Source organism: Odontesthes bonariensis, chromosome 4 (assembly GCF_027942865.1).
Source record: "Odontesthes bonariensis isolate fOdoBon6 chromosome 4, fOdoBon6.hap1, whole genome shotgun sequence".
NCBI classification, from domain to species: domain Eukaryota; kingdom Metazoa; phylum Chordata; class Actinopteri; order Atheriniformes; family Atherinopsidae; genus Odontesthes; species Odontesthes bonariensis.
Window position 1 is genome coordinate 7740031 of NC_134509.1, and position 21518 is coordinate 7761548.

The 21518-nt window shown below is 41.7% G+C and overlaps 1 protein-coding gene across 3 annotated transcripts; it reads left to right on the top strand.

Moving 5' to 3' along the window:
- The first annotated feature begins 2833 nt into the window (after window positions 1-2833).
- Window positions 2834-21470, top strand: kitb (KIT proto-oncogene, receptor tyrosine kinase b). 3 transcript variants are annotated; one of them, XM_075462744.1, is made up of 21 exons: window positions 2834-3044; window positions 4641-4916; window positions 5017-5301; window positions 7831-7970; window positions 8896-9064; window positions 9418-9607; window positions 9683-9798; window positions 10583-10697; window positions 11767-11954; window positions 12620-12726; window positions 13454-13580; window positions 13690-13794; window positions 13887-13997; window positions 14707-14845; window positions 14925-14992; window positions 15105-15196; window positions 16886-17008; window positions 17382-17493; window positions 17731-17830; window positions 19887-19992; window positions 20112-21470. In XM_075462744.1, the coding sequence occupies exons 1-21, from the start codon at window positions 2990-2992 to the stop codon at window positions 20253-20255; spliced, it is 2868 nt and encodes a 955-aa protein (XP_075318859.1). In that variant the 5' UTR covers window positions 2834-2989; the 3' UTR covers window positions 20256-21470. The 3 variants fall into 3 exon arrangements, with proteins under 3 accessions (XP_075318859.1, XP_075318860.1, XP_075318861.1); XM_075462745.1 differs by having other exon boundaries at window positions 14928-14992; XM_075462746.1 differs by lacking the exons at window positions 19887-19992; window positions 20112-21470 and having other exon boundaries at window positions 17731-17834.
- Window positions 21471-21518: the final 48 nt, after the last annotated feature.

Genomic DNA, 21518 nt, shown 5'->3' on the forward strand with positions numbered 1-21518 from the left:
AAGGCGAGGTCAAAGGCTCAGAAAGGCGAGGTATGTTCCAAGAAGAAGATTGCGGGAACTACTCTAACTACTTGTGGAGTGGACGTTTTTACAGCTATTTTGCATGTGCTGCGAGGAACTAATGAAAAGGGACGCTAAGACAAGCTCAGAGGGGATGTAAGCTGGCGGCTAGTTCGGGCTATCAGTGGCTCCTCAGGCTGTGTGAGCAGGCGCAAGCTGCTGACCTCCACGGCTAAGGCCAAGCAAGCAGTCAATAGCTGCTAGTACCCACTTGCATGGCTGCAAGTGCCAGGGTAGCAGTCACTAGCTTCTGGCTAAAGTCTGTCCCCTCATAACTTGCACTAGCCTATCATTTCATGGTGGGACTAAACTTAGCATTCTCATAAATCCTCATTCACTGCGTGAGGAAAAAGGTTTAGAATCCCACCCAAGCCATTTTAGATCCATAACTATTTTTTTTTCCATGACAAAAACTTTAAAGTTGACCATTTTGAGAACCACAAATAAGCCTATAGGCTCTTTCGCTTTTTGGTCGAGGGTTAGTTTATCAACTAGATGCGAGAATAATCTGTTTTACCACAAACACTAGAATTTGCAGGGATCCACTGGCTGATCTTTGCACAAATGCCTTAAAAAGTACCTAATAAACACATTATGCATTGTACATTGAAACGTTTTACAAGCACTTTCTTTTTTTAGGCACCAACATCATCCAAAGCATCTCTCTCAAGCACACACTCCTAAAACGGTGTACATTTTAAACTGAGCTTTCGGCTTTAAACGCCATCACCTTTAGGCAAAGGTTGCACGAACTGTTGCTCCATTTGTCTGCACTAAAGAGCAATCAGTTTGTCCTTTTTTGCATAATCATCAGGAAAACAGGCTGAGCAAGACTTCTACTCATTAGCCTTGTAAAGGGGGATATTTAACTGTAACCATCGTCACGAGTCACATTTTTTCCAGATAATTACACAAATAACACAAGCAAATAATGGCTAGGGGAAAAAAAACAAAACGCATGAAAGCAATCTTCTGCGTCTGTTCCAGTTTGCTTAGCCTCATTCTGCCATCATGTGCTGAGAGAGGCATGAGCAGCTGTAGGGCAAAACAGTGAGGTCTATCTGCGTAAGAAAAAAAACCCACAACAATCTCAGTGTCCTCTCACATATTCTTCCAAATCAACACAACAAAGAACACACACACACGCGGACTACAAGATTAAAAAGAAAAACGCCAATCAAACTTACACAAAGCCAGCACATAACAACACACACTTCAACATACAAGGCCACCCCAAGGCATGCAAGTCAATTGTGCTCTGACTTAAGCTCTCTCAGCTATCAGAAGGTCCTAAAACAGAATTAAAAAAAACTACAGATTCCTTTTATGGTTTTTAGGGTAATAATAATCAATTTTTCTTATAATCGGTGGGTGAATAAGTGTGTCTGCAGAGGTCTTCTTGGATGAATGTGAGGACAGAACTCAAAAGAAGAAGAAAATCCATTGCCTTTCCAGTGGATCACGAATCTACTTAAAATTCAACAAAATGAGAAAGATACTAAATCACAATATAAACAAGAATTAAAAAAGAAAACGTGAATAAAGGCTGTTTTTCTCTTTTTATGTTCTAATTTTCTGTCATTTTGGGGCAACCAGCAAAATGGCTGCCACGAAGGTGAGGTCCTGTTGGAAAAAGAAGGTATTTTAGGCCTAGCCATCACCCTGACTAAGTCATGTTACTGACTAAATCCAACCAGGAAGTGGCAAAAGTGTTTTATCAAAGTGTTGTTGTGTTATTAACAAAATAGGGCATCCTTGTGGATCTTATCTAAGGGTTTGAACAAGCCAATTATAATGGTTGGCTGACTTGTGGCCAGAAGAGGAACTTTATTTTCCTCTGAAGCCACAGTTTGGGATGAAGACATGCAAAAATCCTGCTTATTAGCATTTGCTGCATTAATTAACAGTGTTGAAGTTTGTGAACCTTCTCGTGTTTTTGTCTGGTTTTCCTGCATTTAATGTAGAGTGTTACACAAAAAAACAACTAAAGCAGTCATAATGTAGTAAAAGAGAGAGATATTGGAGTTTGGTGGGCATTAGTTGCAAGCAATTTTGATGACTGAATCAGTGTATTTTGAATCCTCGTATTTACTGACATTGGGCTTTATATTTGACAGTGATTGGAAACAAGGTGCTTTCATAAGATGCTTGTTAACGCTTGTTAATGCACGAATAACAAGAAACCAAATCAGTTTCTTTGTTCATGTGGGTATCTACCTAAAGTTTCAAGGCTTTTCCTTTCATCCGGTTCACCTAAAGAATTGTTGCACGTCACTACACCACATTAGGGTTCATTCATTGACTCCTACTTGACTGATTAAATCAGGGAAAAGCGAGAAGATATAATGCTGATTAGAGCTTGGAAATGTGAGCCCATGAAGTGCATCTTAAACTGAAAGAACTCCTGCCAACAAGTGGGAGCTGTCATCATCACCACGGGACACTGGCCCAGTCCAGGAAGTTTGTGAAGAGATGCTGCCATTTAATAAAATTTCCTGATTATCAGTCAGCAGTAGCATTGATGCAGAATTAATTTGCCTATATATATACTTATATATAGATATATCTATATAATATATAGATATATATTTTCTCCTGCAATGACTGTGTAAAAAGGCTGGCATGGAAACCCTTTTTTTCCGGGTAATAACCGACTCACCACCTTGGCCAGTGTCCAGCCAATGCGGGACAAATAGAAAGGAGTGGCTGTTCGTCCTGGAGAGGGAGGAGATGAGAGGAGAGAAACAACACTGTTGCTTTAAGCTCCAGAGATCCATCAGAAGGAGTCGGAGCCTGCGGAATCATTGTGTCCGAGCGACTTGTTCTGTGTTATTCCGGTGGATGGGCTCTGCAGTTTGGCAGCACTGGATGGTTATTTCAGCGCTGGAAGCGCATGGACTAGAGTAAAAAGCTCGCAAACCGCCTAATAATGAGGTGCCACTGGGCTGTATGTGCCTCGTGTTTTATTTTGCTGCCTCTAACAGGTAAGAAAAACCCTTGTCATGTTGTTTATATATTGTGTTGTCAATATGGACTTTTTAAAAATGATTTTTTTTTATGACCACTACCCCTGTCTTTACATCAGCTGCCCCCTTGAGTTATATTATTCTATTTGACTGAGAGTTTGTACTAGATTTGTACTTAAATCGTATTTTTATGTATCCTACTGTTTATTACCTTTTGTAATTCTACATAATGTGTAGTTCTGTAAATCTTCTCGCACAAGATATGTCAAACTCGGTTTCCAGTCTCCTAGTAGCACCCCACGTTTTGTTGACGTCTAAACGTTTTTTTGTCCTTTATTTAAGACAAACACTGGCGAGAAGCAGCATGTATCAATGCGCATGTTTAGCGCTGCTTTTTTCCCCTGACAGAGTTTACACAGGCAACAGTTTCCTCGTAGTTCCTGTGAAGGACTCTTAACGGTAAAGTCCTGTAAACCTGCCAGCCCGTCAGAGCGTATCAGGGCTCATTTGCATACCTGGACGGTTGTGTTCGTGGTGCGCGCGCGCGCGAGCTTTTTTGTCGTTGCTGCTTGTTCAAATGGGCTACAGGTGTGTGCGTGCTTTAGCGTACGCGTGCGCAAGCAACACAGAAAGTGCTCGTGTTCGTGTAAGTGTGTATGCCTCAGTGTGTTTTTTGGGAAATGATCAATTATTTACTCAAGCCGAAATGAAGTCTTTAGGTCGGACTGGAACAGAGAGAAGAGAGAAAAGGCGCTCACCGTTTTTTCTTTTTCTTTTTTTTTTAACACAAACTCCCTCTGCAACATCTAACAGCTTTTTGTGTTTTTGTGAGTGCTTAGTTTTTGAGTCACAGAACAGCCTCGGGTTTTATGTGAAACCTTTAGCTTGTTTAGTATCAGCTGCATACTCTTGCGCGCATCAGCTCGAAGACATGCGCCCACCGCCTGCAAACACTGACGCTCTATTGATGTTTTTTAGAGGGAGCATCCAGATGCCTCTTGATCTCTGAGCTCTACTGGAGCCCGAAGGCATAAATAGTCACATGAAAAACCCAGTTCTTCAAATGGTGCTTATCATGTGGAAATCTTGTTTGCGGGGCTGGCTGCTGCGGGTCAAATTGAAACTAAAACGTTGGTTCAGTTTTACTCATCTTAAGGGAATGGATTTAGGGGACTTAATACATGATTACTCAGGCAGGACTGCTCATAATTATTGATTGTTCGATTGAGCTGTGGTGGTTAGAAAGCACTGTCCTGAGGGGCTCTGTGCCAATGATAACATCCTATTTAACCATCACATTAGGTTGTGTTTGGTTTTGCTCTGTTCTAGAACTGATATGATGAATAAATCAAATTTTGATTTATTGGTTGTTCAAGCAGGAATACCAACACATTTCTTTGCAGCTTTTCAAGCACACTGTCCTTTTCATCTTGGATTTTTAAAAATATTTCATATTGTCTGACAGCTCATAAAAGGTACAACCTAAAAAAATCTAAATACACTATCTATTTTTGTTCTTTTGACTCGGTTGTTCACTGAAACTGAATCCAGCTTTTAAAAAATAGCATTTGATTCCACCGCGCATGGACCATACTGTTTGCCCTCTGTTTCCAGTGTGGTCTGAGCCAATCATCTCCCCCAGCGGGCCTCACATAGTGGTTCCCAAAAAGGGGAAACTGGAGCTACGTTGCCATGACAATGCCACAACATCTGGCACCCCATCTAAGTTGAGGTGGCAGAGAGAGAAGGCCCGGAGGCTTGAGGGGGAAGTGGAAGAGGGCGGAGTGGCTTCTGTCAGGTTGTCAGCGGTGCAGGTCTACCACATGGGCCGTTACATGTGTGTCAACAACAGCACGCTGGAACACAGCTCCATCTACGTTTACGTTAAAGGTGAGTGTTTGGTGTAAGGGGAGAGGTTTGGGACTGCACATGTACGTCTATTGCGATTTCAATTATTTACCCAAATTCCCTCTGCCCGCCGTCTTCTTAGACCCACAGAATGCCTTCCAGCGCACCATGGTGAATGTCATTCTGGTGCGAGCAGGTGAGAACTGCATCATCCCGTGTCTTGTGACCGACCCTGAGGTCACTAACCTGGCTTTGGAGACCTATGATGGAGAACCTTTGCCCTCTGGTATGAGTTACCACAGCAACCTGCAGCGAGGCATCATCATCAGCAGTGCTAGGAAGGATTATAATGGCCGTTACGTATGTGTGGGACAGCTCGGTGGAGTAAAAGTGATGTCAAGCCCGTACTCTGTGGATGTTCGACTCGGTGAGTAAGCGTTATGACGGCTGAGTAAAGTGTAATGTGTAGTCCATGTCAGTGAGAGGGTTTACATACCAGTGGCAGAGCTTCACTAGAATTGTCTCATGGGTGTTAATGATGCTGAAAATGGAGGGAGAGAGGAGACGGAGCGAATACACCATGTGTTGGCAGAAAAGAGGCTTAAAGAAAACATTTGAAATAAGAAGAGAATATCTACAGCTTTATTTCACTTGAGATCTACTTTTTCAGCCGAAAAACATGCATCCATCTAGTAACTGGAAGGAAAGCTAAAGTGTTTGCCTTACTAATGGAATGTTATCAGATGAATGTTTGCGCCTCCATTGTGTATTATATTTGTAAATGAAAATGGAGGATAGCGTGTGTGTGGTTGTTAGTCTCGTTTGTCTCTGTGTGGCCCTGTGATGGACTGGCGGCCTGTCCAGGGTGCACCCTGCCTCTCGCCCTATGACAGCTGGGATAGGCTCCAGCACCCCCCGCGACCCGACCGACGGATTCAGCGGGTTTAGAAAATGGATGGATGGATGGAATATGCAGGATCTACTGGAAAGGAACAAAGTTTAGGTACAAGGAGCTTTCTGGTTTCTCATGAGTTGAGAAACCTTTGAGTGCACATGCAGGTGAATAGTCCATTTGAACAGCAAAAGAGGTGGAATGCATAATGCAATCTCAAAGTTTTTGGGACTAAATAAGCTTTGAGCATTTCTCCTTGGAGCCTATTCCAGATACCACCCGGTGAGTTGCAGCGTACACCCTGGACATGTCATAAGTTAACATTCAATGATGCATTGAACGATAACTTTACATTTTCAAATGAAATCATTATTGCGACAGACCAAGTTGGACAAATCAGAAGATCATCAAAGTCAGTAGCATTGATCCTTTTGGTCTCATTATAATGCATACAGTAGTTGTATAGCCTGAACCAACACTTCTTATGAATTACGAATATCATATCAAAATACAACATATATTGAACGCAAGATAATGTCTCACTCCAGTAGCTATTCAAATCCCTTAAAATGTAATCTATCTTCCTCAAAATCATACATTTTGCAGTTTTTAACATATCTTATGACCTTAAAATCGGAATAACTGCACTTTTTTCCTCATTAAGTAAGTGGAAATCTACGAATATGCTAACGTGGCCCCACCCAGATCTTCACCCACCAACAGATGACCCTTAACTGCTCTGTCTCCGCTATGCTATGCAATGACCACTTCTAAAACAGGGGCATTTCAGCTTTACGCTTGAACCAGAATGTAATTATTAGGTAGGAGCTAAATTATGCAAGGTCGGATGCAAGGGGAAGTATGCGAATGGTAATCTATTCACTTTCTGTTGCTTTCAGCATTTTTAGAAAAATGCAATGTTTTAGCCACAGCTAAGTGCTAGCTCGGCTGGCTCCTTGGCTTCCATGAGCTCCAAGCTCCCAAGCTTCCAGCTCGCTCAACCAAGAGCTATCTCTGCAAACTCATCAGCTCCCGGCTCACTCAACTGACAGAGAGCCATGTCTCATTGCGTGGCCTAGGTCTTCTCCGAAGAGCTTGCACTAGCTTCTCACTTAATTGAGTTCTAACAACACATCCATAACAGCTGTAAAGCTCCACACTCCAAGTAGCCAGGATTGTGTCCCCCAATCTTCTACACGGAACATACCTTCCTGTCTGACTTTGCCTTTCTGAGTCTATGGTACTATGCAGACTCAAAGTAGAAATCCTCAGCCATAGCATTAATGACTCTTTTTGCTCATATGTTTTTCGACACACAAAAACCGTCTTATGGACATGTCGAAAAGAAAAAAACATAGTTTTTATCGGAGCAGGAATTTAAATGGATGTCAGTGGAAACTGATCACATTTTAGTCCACTCCCCCCCTATCTGGAGGTGAAGTGTTGGGGTTAAAGCAGTGTCCTTTTGACTGATGGGGAAAAGGAGAGGAAACATATGGGAGGGAGGAGCCAAGAGATCTGAATCCGGCACTGAAAAAACATGCAGTGGAGCATGAAGGCTGTGTTTGTGTTTAATGGAATTACAGCAGAACAAACACAGCAAGTGATGGGCATTTAATGTTAGAACTGGATCATGTCATTAATGTGTCTGCATATGCACAATTGAGCGTTTGTGCACTGTCATGTGAATATACGCCGCTGGTCACACACCCTTGAGGCTCATTTCTCTTGGTGTGTAAATATGATAGCTTTGTTGTTGTTGTTGTGTTTTTCTGTTAATGAGAAGTGACGTTGTGCATCAACCGCATTTAGGAGAATAAAGAAATGCTCGTAGACACAAACGTGGATTCATGATTTATAGGCATGAAAAATGCCCTCTAAAACAAAATAATTACAATGACATACAGTGACTACAGAAGCGGCATGAAATGAGAAGCGCACGTTGCAATTTGTTGGAAAATTGATACAAGGCAAACAGGGGAGTTATGATGACAGTGGGCTGGATTAGACAACGTCACTAAACATACAAGTATGATAATGTTGCTTTTGTGTCCTTTAATCCAGTGCCAGAGTTGCGCCCAGTGATCACTTTGTCCCATAAAGACACCGTCATCCTAAAGACAGGAGAGCAGTTTGAGCTTACTTGTAGCTCCACCAATGTCAACCCGGACTTCAATCTTAAGTGGGACTACCCTTCGGCAGCGGTAAGATTGATGTCAGGAAACTGTTTTGAATTTTAAAGCCTGCATGATTGATTGCCTGGTTGTTAAACTCTCTACTCTGCCTCATGACACAAACAATATTTAGAGTTTTTAATGGTTAGTGCTGAATGGAAATGGTGTTAAGTAATACTTTACAGAACATTTAAAAAAAAAGAAACCTGAAACTAATAACATAGTGATCCCTGTTCTTCTGACTCACCAGCAGTGTTCATTTTCCTGCAGAGACACAGCCCTCTGCTAGTATTTACCATACTTCTCATTTAGCTGAATTTGGAGCATTTCTTGAGTGAAACCTTTGGGTAAATGTTGCAGCTTACAGAAGGCAGGATTAAAAACAACACTGAGTACAACATTCTGTCAAACACATACACTTTGGTCAGCAAAAAGTTGGCTTTCACCCTAAAATCAAACAACAGCCTCTCTGTGGTTGTGAAGAGGTTTAGACGTGTCATATCAGCTGTGAGACAACTGCACATTATTTTTACTGATTTAATGCTTTGTTCATTTTACCAATTCCGCACAATATCCAGCTGATATGCTGCATTCAACCACTGGGAACTAAGAGTTTCTGATTATGCTACAAGAGTTCATACCTCCTGTTAGTGAACTCTGGTAAGCTTTCCTCAAAAAGCAGCTCACACAGGAAACAAAAGCTTTTTTATTTTTCTTGATCTTGACAAGAACAATTGTGGAATTTTTGATCTACTACCTCCTGGTTTTGAAGTACATCTCATGTAAGATTATCAGCAGAGAAGGAGAGGGAGGTCCAAGTTGATCAGGTCCTTGCATTTATGAACACTAAACATACATGTTCCACATAGTATCCCTTTAAAGTTGTTTACATCTTGCATATTAAGGAGGATTATATACCTGTTGATATTGCATGTTTGTCACTAATGCTTTGCAGCATCCTAAGGAATTCCAGAACTCACACATCCTGTCTGGTTCCCATTGTTATCAACGTTCCACCTCGCTGTTGCTCGCAGATGTCAGCCAATCAGACTCAGGCACTTACCGCTGCCACGCCCACAACGAAATAGGCAGCAGCAACGCAGCAGTGCAGCTGGACGTACGCTGTAAGTTTTAAAGCTGGTTTGTTGACACAAATGTTAACCGTTGGTCCTAACTGAAAAATGACACTAAAAACCTGCACCCTGCTGAAGCTTACACGGTCAAACCAGTTTTAAACGACCAAAACTGAATGCTTTTTGCGGGTGCTGTCATGCCTCATTTGCATACCATGCAAATTTCAAGTCAGTGCCTCAAGGAACCATACATCATTATTATGTAATTACAGCGTACAGAGAACATGACACAAGTCAGGTGATTGTCACCCCTAAGATAACACAAAGCTTCAGCAGAGGAGTACCTCAAAGTCTGTATACACCTTTTTTTCTCTCCAGCAATCCAGTATATCTCTGTTCTTCAGATCAGGGGTTCATAACCATGTTCGGACATCCAGGTCCCATCCAGGTGAATGTTAAAGAAGGGGAGAGCCTGAGCCTCAGAGTAGAATTCGATGCCCATCCTACACTGCGCTCCCTGTCCTGGTCGTACAATGGCAAGCGTGTCCTCAACACCACGGAGCATGTTATCACTGTCCACCGCCGTAAATACAGGTACACGTGAGTTCACAGTATGCCAGAATTGCAGCGTGTGACACATTTTTAAAACCATGTTCGTATTTTCATCAGATACATCAGTGAGCTGAGACTAGTTAGAGTTCTCGGCTCGGAGGGGGGGATCTACAAGTTCTCAGCCAGCCATGAAGACGCGTCTGCTGATCATTTATTTCACGTGTATGTCAACAGTAAGTAACCCACGCATTTGTTACAATGTGTTACATGGTTAAAACTTCATTTTCTTAAAGCGTGTACGTCAAAGTAACCCTTAAGATCCTTATTTTGTTGTTCAGTTCAGTTGAGGCCAATGTGTGTCCATAATGCATGAAATGAAGATTGCCCGAGGTCACCAGCATTTATAAACAAAGGCTTAGGGTAGGCGTCCACTATTCCGGCACGTCAAGCCGTATCCGACGCATTCAATTCATTTTCAATGAAATCCGGCCGATCGTTGTCGCCGTGCTCGCAAAGCATGCTGGGATTCCGGCACGGCGAGCGGCGGACCTGCGGCACGTCAAAAAGTTGGGCTCGGCCGAACTTTATGCAAATTTGCCACGGCAGACGGAGTGCGTTATCCAATGAAAGTAGATCATGTGATCTCCTGTGTCCCAGCAGCACAGCAGCACAGCAGCTCTCCTCGCTCGCAGATCCACAGCCATGGTGAAATACGAAATAATGTTCCATTGCTGACGATTTATACACATTCATTTCCCTCCAAAACTCAAATTTTTAGAGGGAGAAACTTCGGTTGGTTAAAATCACAAGTTATTTACTTTCCCCCGGAGCCCGTATGTTCTATCTACAACTTCGTATACAAGCCCCTCTGTACACGCCCACTGCAGTAGCAACACGGCGAGACTAGGCATCCAATCCGGCGAGTTAAGTTGACGTGCCGGAATAGTGGACGGCTACCGTTACTGTGTATGTTTTATTTATTTTCTAAGTTTGTGTCTGTCATTTTATTTCTTTAAGGTAAGCCTGTTATCATTGCCCAGGAGGGGCCAGTTGGGGGACAGGTACGGTGCATTGCTGCAGGTTATCCAGTCCCTAAAATCAGGTGGTTCTTCTGTGAGCTGCCCCACACAAGGTACGCCAAACATTTACTGCACTCGTGTGATCTCATTTTGTTTGCCTTTTAGATTTAGCTCCCATCAGGCAGAAAAAGATGATGAAATAGAAGAAGAAACGACTGACACGTTTTGCTTTATTGCTTCACAACCATCAGCCTGGTTTGTTTTGGGGGTTTTTCAGCGTGGAAATAGTAGTTTTACCATTATTGCTACCTGACATCAGACCACTTGTGCTGCTTCAATGTCAAACATGGCTCTATTTCTAGTTTTATTTGGCTGTTTCTCTGAGACAAGGGGATGCTCAAAGGAGCACAAATGGATTAACAGCTTAATGTCCCCAGCTTTTACACAAACGCTTTTTTATATAATCAACCAAAACACACACTGAGAGGTAGCGAAATAGAATTTTGATTTATTTCTAAAAATGTCATGTTTTCGACTATATGAGCTGATTAGCACAGAAGGGCTGTGGCGTAGTTTTATGAATCTCAGAAGTATTAAAAACTAGAGTTCAAGATTTCAGGTTAGGAAGAAATTCTGGAATAATTCTGTTATCAAGGAAATAAAACATTTAGCTTTTTTTCTAGAATGACATTGAAAAACCTTTGGAATTATTTTTGGTATTTCTATAAAGAGAGGAAAGTTCAAAAGCAGAGAAGTTTGACCCCAGTGATGAGATACATCTCTGTTATGCGTCCACATGATGATACATATACGTAAGACAGGATTCAGGAGAGTCTAGACCAAATGATTTGACTGTAATTAAATACAGAAACAACTTCCAGCAACTGGCTTTAAAACTGCACCTACAAGTACCTTTGACAAGAATAAATAGAAAACAGTGTTGACGTTATAAGAAAATAGAAATGGATGAAAACAAAGCAGGAAATCCATCCAGATAAAATTATGCTCCTTGAATCTTAGTATGATGGAAATTATTGATCTCCTTTGCTCTTTTGTTTATTTTTTTTACTGTAATCTGTCAGTTGTATTTAAATCCTAAAACTTTCCATTAGACAGATCGGATGGGAAAAGTTAGCGAAGAAGGTAAAACAGGCATCTTAACCAATTGTGACCGCTCAACAGGTGCTCACGACTGCCTAATGCCACCCAGTGGGAGACCCCAGAGGTCGCCATGCTGACAGAGTCAGCCTTTGGCAGGAGCGAGGTGGAGAGCCGACTGAATGTCAGCAAAGAGCACACTCAGTACCACACTCTGGAGTGTGTGGCCTCTACGGAGGGAGAAGAGGCCTACACACTTTTCTCCATCAGTGGTATGACATGCACACACACACATCTACAGTTTATGTAGAGCCTGCACACAGAGAGCTGATAAAGCAGGGGGGCCACAGTCTGGGCGGGGGGTGGGGGTTTATCTTGTATGTACCTCAACGACATTGTAGAAATACGCATGCAGACGCACAAACCCATTGACCCTGCGTGTGCAGAGGCCAGGTGTGTGGTTACTGGGTACAGATTGAATAAGATTAGTGTATGCTGACTGTGCAGGCTGGGATTATATGGCGTAGACTCACTAATCCTTGTCACACAAACAAACACCACTGCTGCAGCTGTCTGTCGTAACGGTGGAGGAAGAGGATGTGGCTGTGCGTGTTGGTGTATGTGTGTGTGTGGGGGGGGGGGGCTTGTTTTACTATATTCATGGCATCAGAAACCTTTACCTCCGGAGTCTGAAAGCTTTAGGAATGAAAAATGCTGAAGTCCACAAGTTTAGATAGCTTTATGTCTGTCAACAATTGGATTTAGGGTAAGACATGGAATTGGCTTCAGTAAGAGTGATGCATTACGTCTACGGAAGAAACCCACATACCCAGTATGTTTGTGTAACTGCCAGTAAAAGCTGCCAGTAAAAACTTTGTATATACTTGAATGCGATCCATGAGATTTCTGATTGTGTTGGATGTTTGTTTATTCTCAGAACGCATCGTCCCCCATAAGCTCTTCACTCCTCTTCTAACTGGCATGGTGGCTACTGGCATCTTTCTAAGCCTCATTCTTGTGGTGCTACTCTATAAATACATGCAGGTAAGAAAAGAAAGACGTGAACATACCATAGTACTATTGCAAGTGTGATTTGAGTAATAGGGTCATAAATTTAACTTCAGTGGCCATCAATCCTGTCTTAAGTTGCAAATCAGTTTATAGATATATAGTTTATACAGAATCAAGACATTGATATACAGTTTCCATCACAGAAAAGGAAATGGCTCCAGTAGCTTCTGGCAAAGGGCCCATTCTCATTTACTAATCAGGCTTGCCTCCATGCCGTGTGGAGCATTTTAAAATTAGAAACATCAGTTTTTTCTGCACTTGGTGATGTAATTCTGCAGAGAGTAAAAATCATGTCCTTTTGAATGTGTCCTGCATGAATGTGTCCTAATGAATTTGAACGGAGTTAATCAACCATTCACTGTGCATACATGCTGCAGTTGAAGGATTTTTTGACACTAATCACGCCTCGAGACATTAATTCACCCCCCCGAGCATGCTGCTTTTATTGCACTCAGATGAGTCAGACTCCTTGAGCACCAGTATATGCATCTACGATGGGATACTAAAGGCAAAGTCTAGACACAAGCTGTCAACTAAAGTACATTGAGCAATCCAAACTTGGATAAAAGAGCGATGAGATATTGCCATACAATATGAGCTATATCTGTACAATCCCCGTACAAGCAATGTCGGGGAGCTGCTCGGACATCAGTTTTCTTTTTATAAATTTGTGGCCTCTCTTCTCTCCAAACATCAACAGAAACCAAAGTTCCAAATCCAGTGGAAGGTCATTGAGAGCATCAATGGAAACAACTACATATATATAGACCCTCTCCAGCTGCCATATGATGTCAAATGGGAGTTTCCCCGACAGAAGCTTCGCTTTGGTATGACGACATCCGCCTTTGTGTTGCTACATTGTGTGTGTTCCTGTTGATGAAAGTGCATGCAAGTGTCATTGCTTCAGTAAAATGCTAAAGGGATGTGTACTTAAAGGTAAAACCTTGGGCTCGGGAGCTTTTGGAAAGGTGGTAAGGGCCACTGCTTACGGACTGTGCTCCGCAGATACTGTTACAACCGTCGCCGTTAAGATGCTAAAACGTACGTCTTTCATGTTGTCACAACATATTTTAACATCACGTACAGTACTGAAGACTTCATTTACTCAAGAACTTGTGATGATATCATCTTAGCCAACCCCCATTCCACGGAGAAGGAAGCGCTGATGTCAGAGCTGAAGGTTCTCAGTTACCTTGGAAACCATGTGAACATAGTTAACCTGTTGGGAGCCTGCACTGTCGGAGGTGAGAGGAGCCTCTATGAACAAACTTTCAGTTTGTAAGATGTCATATTTTTGCTCTGACCTTCATTGGGTGTGGACTCTGAACCTCTTGCGCCTGCTTTATTGTTATTATTATTATTATTATCATTACTTATTTATTGACTGTTTTTATGGTTGCTAGTATGTTTGGAAGATTGCCTTAAAAGCTTTTGCACATGCTTTATGCTTATGTGCTGACTCACTGAGCACCCAATCACCGATTAAAAATTCTATACCATCCTGCTCCAATATGAGGACGTGATGCAGTTTGACTTGTCACAAATTTGCTATCAATCGATATCATTTACCTTTCTACATAGAGCTCAGTATTGATTGCAATGCAGCATTTTCATTGGATTCCATTAAAGTGTGCTCAAGTATGTTATTGGGATGTGTAGACTGAACACTTGACAGGTGCCTGGGTGCAAAAAGTTCCTCATTTTAAGTTGTCCAATACTGATACAAATTTGTCCAGTGTTATTCAACACAACAATATCATCTTTCAGACACACTTCCTGTTAAAACCAGATGACCGTATGCTCATCACGTGCCATTATTAAAAAGACTAACCCAGCACTGCAAATACAGAACCATCATCTTTTGTCTAATTTCCATTGTCTAAGTGCTGTCATGGTTTTAAGAGCGGTGATTGTTAACTCTTTTTTTTTTTTTAAATCTCGGCATGTTGCCAGGCCCAATTTTAGTGATCACGGAGTACTGTTGCTATGGCGACCTCCTCAACTTCCTGCGAAGAAAAAGACAGTCCTTCCTAAACTCCCAAGTCAGGGATGGTTACTATCGCAACATCTCGAACCAGACGGAGCCAACAAGGTGTTTATGTGTGCAAATTCTTCACACGCATTACAACAGAAAGCGGTTTCTTTTAATGTGTGTGTCTGTGTGTGTACAGCAGAGATGCAACTGGTACAGGATATATGCCCATGCGTCCCTCTGAGAAAGAAAGGTCCTCCCAGTCAGGTAAGTCTCTCATTTTTCATTTCCAATCACAACAGACTGCATAAGACACAAGGCAATGTCTGTATAAACTCTCGATTCATGCACTGAAGCTGACAGTGACATCTCTGTCTAGATGACATAGACGAGCTGTCCCTGGATGCTGAAGATCTCCTCAGCTTTTCCTACCAGGTTGCCAAAGGAATGGAGTACATTACCTCTAAGAATGTAAGGCGTTAGTACACTGTTTTCATACTTATTGAGTAGTTACAGGGGAGATTTAAAAGAGCTGCCACTAGTTAATAAATCATGATATGGATTGAGGCCAACATTCATGCAGAAAGCTCGATGTCAGCTTGAGGTATATTTACAATGAGAAATACAGTGTAGCTGCCTTCGCTCTAGCTCTTAAATTGCACATAAATTAAGTCAGCTTCCTCATTATAATATCGCACTGTTTCGTATGCTTATTTAAATATTGGCATGAATTACACTTGTTGTGATGAACCTAGGCTGAATCCTCACCCAACTCTGCAGTACTTTTCATCTGTACGCCACATTTCCGCTTTTATCAGGGCATTGTTGTGTGTTAGTGGCCCATAACTATATTGTTTTTGTCCACTCCTTTCACCTCAAAATGCTCTGATAAACCCAATGTCCACTGTAGAGGCATCATTCATCAAGGCCAAAGCTTTATTTTCACCTTTAAAGAAAGTGATCAGGATCCGCAACAAACTAACAAGTTGTCCTTTTGGGCATACTCCACTCTCAAGTTTCATTCAATTTGGCCCCGTAGTTTTTGTTTCATCCTCTGTGGCACAGTTCAAATTAAGATAACAAGGAAGCCAATGATAACTTAACCGGTCAGCGGTGAGAAATGAGAAGTCTACATCTCATGTGTCAAACCCAGCAGCCCCCTCTGCAATGGCAGCAAACAAAAAGCAATAATCACATCATGATGGCATCGTGCAGCCGATGGTCAGTATACCCTGTATATCATATGATTCCACTCAGCAACATTAGTCATTGTGCAACCCTGATTGGTATAAGTAATGGTACTACATTACTGAAAAAATATGTCTGACGGTGAAACGTAATTCTAAATGAGAGATGACACATTACACACAAACACTTTACACCACTTGACTTTTTTTATTGTGAAAGATTGTCATATCATTGTCATTATGGTCTTCTCAAAGGTAAAATAAAGCAGGTAAATATAAAATGGGAATATCACTTAAACCCTAGGGCTGTGGTCTGATTGCGCAGTCGTATCCTGCGGACGGCAAAGGACAAGATTCAGTCATGTTGAGTAGGATTCCAGTGTGTAGGGATCAGAAACACTTGGTTCAAAGTAACTGTGGACTGAGAAAGAACTGGACAAGATAGCAAAGTGGCATTTATTTTGTGAGGTATCACACATTTATGATCTGATATGAGATATGAGCTCTTTTAGTACTAATACTATTATTATTATTGTTGTTTTTTGTAATTGATTTTTATTTATTTTTTTGTTCAGTGACTTTTAGTATATCAAATCAGCTATGGTACCTCCTCTTACTTGCTAAATGTAAAGTTTTGTCATCCTGGTACAATCCCAAATAATTTGATACGACCTCTACAGGGCTGGGAAACAGCCGAGGAAGGTTGTTGCTGATAAAGAGAGATTGTTCTTGTCTGGACTTGTGACTTTGATGAAGGTCAGACAGAATTTTATGAGTAGGCCTAATCGATTCGGCTAACTCCAAAGCTTTCCCAGATATTTTTACCCAGCTTGATTGTCCAGCTTTTCTGTTGTGAACATAGCAGTTTGCCCTTTTGTGTTTGAATGCTCAGTAACAAGCTTTACCAGCCTTGTCTCATTTGTATTTATTGTATGGGGTCAGCACTCATTTCCGTGTTTGTTTGTGTGTGCAGTGTATCCACAGGGATCTCGCAGCCAGAAACATTCTGCTGACTCACGGCAGGGTGGCGAAGATCTGCGACTTCGGCTTGGCTCGAGACATCACTACTGATGCCAGTTATGTGCTCCGGGGAAACGTGAGTCTGTCTTTCAGCTGTTCCCTCGCTTCCCATTCATCCATCATCGTTCCCTCCTCACTTCTCTGTCTCATTGTTCCTTCTCCGGCAAACAAAAAAAACCCACGCAGGCTTCTTTTCACTCACTGAAACAATGCACGCACTGTTTAGATGTGACCAAATGCAGGGCTGCCACTGATTATTTATTTCATTACAATTCAAATCAATCAGTCACTATCAGTTGTTTACCTTAATCAAAATGTTTGCTGGTTATTTTGACTGCTGAGAAGAATCTACTCTTCGAAACACTGAATGGAAAATTTCGATCTTTAAAAGAGGAGATACTGTATGTTTTTATGATTGAAAAAAAGAATTATGGCTCTCCCTCCTGCAGGCTCGTCTGCCCGTCAAGTGGATGTCTCCAGAGAGTATTTTTGACTGCGTCTACACCTTTGAGAGCGATGTGTGGTCCTACGGCATCCTGCTCTGGGAAATCTTCTCTCTGGGTAACATTTCCAGTCAAAGCTGTGCTATTGCATCTGTTTCTATAATGCCCGCGCCATCATTATCATCAATTTGAGCAAACTGGCGCCTCATTAGAGGCTGTGATGACGCTTCCTAAGATGCAACATCACTTAGAGGAGTGAATTATGTAATCAAGTCATATTGACTAAGAAACCATCAGAATTGGATAAATCCATGAGTTTTGTTAAGGGTCTGCGTATTGCATGCTGGTGTTGCAGGAAATAGCCCGTACCCTGGGATGCAGGTGGGATCCACATTTTACAGGATGATTCAAGAAGGGCACAGGATGAACAGGCCTGAATTCGCTCCCACTGAGATGTAAGTGAGAATCAGTGCTCTTATAAAAGAAAAGCTACAGTTAGGAATTTTCATTGACAATGTATGATGATTGCTTTATTATGTCTTATTAGGTTAAAAAAACAAAAACAAAAAATCTTACCGTGATAATAATAATTTAAAAAGTATGTTTCACACTGTAAGCATCCAAACTTTAAAGAGACATTGCTCTAAAGCAAGCCTATTCAGAAAAACGCAAAGTTGGATGAAGCAGTAGCTTCTGTTAATCAGGAACTACAACACAGTGAGCAGTCGTACTGACGGTGCTGTTTACATCAACCAACTGGTTCCAGTCAGATTTGTGCTTCACAGCAGGACACAACACAACACAACACAACACATGCTGTTGCACTTCCTCACCAACATTCTCTGTTTAATGCTGGTCTGAATTGGGTGATTACATTTTTAGTTGTGACAGAAACATGAAATTATTAGAATTATAATAATGGTAATAAAGAGAAAGGTTTTTTGGGGGGGAAATCTTGACATCCCACTATCAGTGCTCTCTGAGATGGGAATCTCAGGCATGGTTCGGGCACTCTTGGCTTGAATTGTACCTCATTGTCATGGCAAAGACTAATTCCAACGTCCCAGCACCTCACTCAAAGGTTTGGTACTAGGACCCCTTCTCTTTGTCATATACACCACCTTCTTGGGCTGGGTCTTCCACTTACATGGCTTCTTCTTATAGTCACTGCCATGCAGATTATACTGAACTGTATCCATCATTCCCAACAACTAGCCTCACATTTATAGCAATCTTAGCTAAAACGTTCAGATTTTATGGAAATACAGTATCTATTACTAACTATCTATGCTATTCTTCCATCACAGGCACTTAGCACTACTTAATGCAGGGCTATTTAGGTCACCCCCTTTACATGCTTCGTGCACTCCTCCATCACATGCACAGATAACTTCTAGATTTCTGCACTACTAAAGCTTCTCTTTAGAGCCCACAGCACAGACACAGGCTACTGAAGCCACACATTTGAGCCCAAACACTACATAAAGTCAAACAAGGTTTGATGATACTATGAGGTAGATATATTTGGTGTTAAGGACCAACTATTAAATTAAAATGTATTCAGACAGTAGCTAGCTAACTGGTAAGCCAGATATGCTCATTTTAAACCAGCGAGCACTATTTCATTAAAGAGGCTTTGGTATCATGGAGCTAGCTACCTCAAATGTGACGTTGTTTCTGCTGCCTCCTGCTTTACAGGTTTCTGTAAGCATAAAATGCCAAATATTTTGAGGACCTTTCTATTTCCACAGCTAGCTTAAAGTTTTGCTCTTATTCAACAGAAAAATGCCACCAAACGATTGAAAATCTTTGTGTATGTGTAAATGATCCACGGCACTTTCAGTCCAGGCCTCTGGTTCAAAGGTTCATTTGACGGAACAAGCCACATCAGAGCAGGGGTGTCCTTCTCTCGTTCAAGAATTTCTTGCAGACTCATCTCAGAAAACACTAAGACCTCTAACACCCTAACACAGCTAACCTGCACTTTACGTTGTTTAGATAAATTTCTATTGATTTTGCTCCTTAATAGCCCAGGGTTTCTTACTGCACTGAAGCTTTATGGTGGTTTCCTCACTTGTAAGTCGCTTAGTATAAAAGCGCCCGTGAAATAACTGAAGTGAAGTGAAGTGAATGTGTGCATTCAGTCAGGATTGCTGAAGATGTTCATCTGCTGGATTCATGTGCGTTTTGTTTTGCTTTAATTAATGCAAAATCATATGACACAAATGGATGACATACAGACAGCAATGAAGAAATATAAAATATTTCACATATTTCGAAGACCAATTAAATTTATTTTTAAAAATGGTGCAATCCTATAGACAAGACAAAAAAGACATAATGTATCATTCTAAATCATTAATATAATGAAATTATCAGTTTGCTTTGGTAAACAAAATTAAGTCACTGGCTGAAATGTTTATCCACTTGTTGGGTTTGTTGGTTGGTTGTATCTGTGGGTCTTGCATGTGGATCCAGATTCAGAAACTAATCGCAGTCTCACATCTGTAGGTATGACATGATGCTGTCCTGCTGGAACCACGATCCTTTGAAAAGGCCCTCCTTCAGAAAACTGGTGGAGAGAACTGAACTGCTGCTGTCAGAAAATACCAAGAATGTAAGCGGCAAGGATAGCAGAACAAGCCGTGGCTCTTTTTTTTTTTTTTTTTAGTTAGTTACGTGGTATTTCTTCAATGCACGAACATATCATCAGAATTTCCCTGACTTACTCCTCAGGTGTACCTGACGCTGAACAACGCGCCAGGTGCTCCAGAGCAACAGAGGGCGCCATCACGAAGGCTGAGCTCAGTCTGCAGCACAACAGCCCCGACCCAGCCTCTGCTGCAGAGCACAGCCGATGTCTTCCTGGACTATGTCTGAAACACACACATGTACACCTTGTTCATTCCTTCCTACTACCACACCAACATTGCTCCGCTCTGAACAAAACTAATTCTCCAATGCCTGCACTCCTGCACCTCACACACACTCACACACATTCACACAGCCTGCACAGAGCTCTCAGCCTCAATGTAATCTCCCCATTGTTGTATTGATCTTTGTGGTAGGTATTTCAGGTGCATGTCTATATAAAGCAGACTCCAGCACTAACTGACCATCAGATACAACATGACCCATCAGCAGTGGGAGGAGTTTTGGCTCACATTCAGCCTTAGATTACATCTTAAGATGCTTTGGGAAAAACAAAGGCTGTAAGTACATGTACATATGTTACCTGGGGGGGGGGGTTGTGGATTGAATAAGCAGTGCTGGTGATGTGTGACTACTAGGCTACGAGATCATTTCGTGTCAGATTTGTTTGCCATACTGGAATGTTGTTTTTTTTTTTTTACATTTTAGGAACACATTTTCTTGTGGAGATAGATGAGAAGAATGATACCAGGGAAGTAAACTATCAAAACACTTGGAAACAGCTGGCCTGGCTCTGTCTTTAGCTACATTACGGCACAGCTCCGGCTTCCAATTGAAAGGGCAGGCGTCAAAGTGTTATCGTCTTCTCATCTCTTTCTCAGCTGAAATACTGGCACATCATTTGGTCATTGTCACTGGATTTGTGAAAGGTTGTTGTTTTTGATAGGCCTTTGAATAAACATGCTGTCATGCCTTGGTCATCTCCGATAGGACCAGTGTCCCTAAAGAGAACCTAATGAGCCATAGAAAGTGGCGCGCAAGCAATGATACAGAATGAAAACAAGATAAAGCCATAAGTTACGTAAACACCAACCCTCATCTGTGTGTTGTAGCTTTGAATACTGTGACTAACTGGTGCGTTATTCTATGTATTTTACGGATAACCATTTCTTTAGCGAGGCCACTGAGGCCAGGGTTTTAGGACTGTTTGTGTGCTTTTTATTGTTTTATTGTCAACAATGTATGCAATGTAAATACGATAGAGATGTGCCTTTAGATTTTTCTTTTCTTTTCTTTTTCTAAATATTTGATGCATTTCGTTTGTGACAGTGTTGAGAAATGGCGAGCAGAAGAGAGCTTCTGCACTCTGGTTTTGAGGTTCTTGCAGTTTTGATACAGTTGGTCGACTTGTAATAATAAAGTACCTGTGATGGTGGAACCAAACGCACGGTGCCAGCTTTCTTCCTCATATCACTGCTCCTGTGAAGTGCG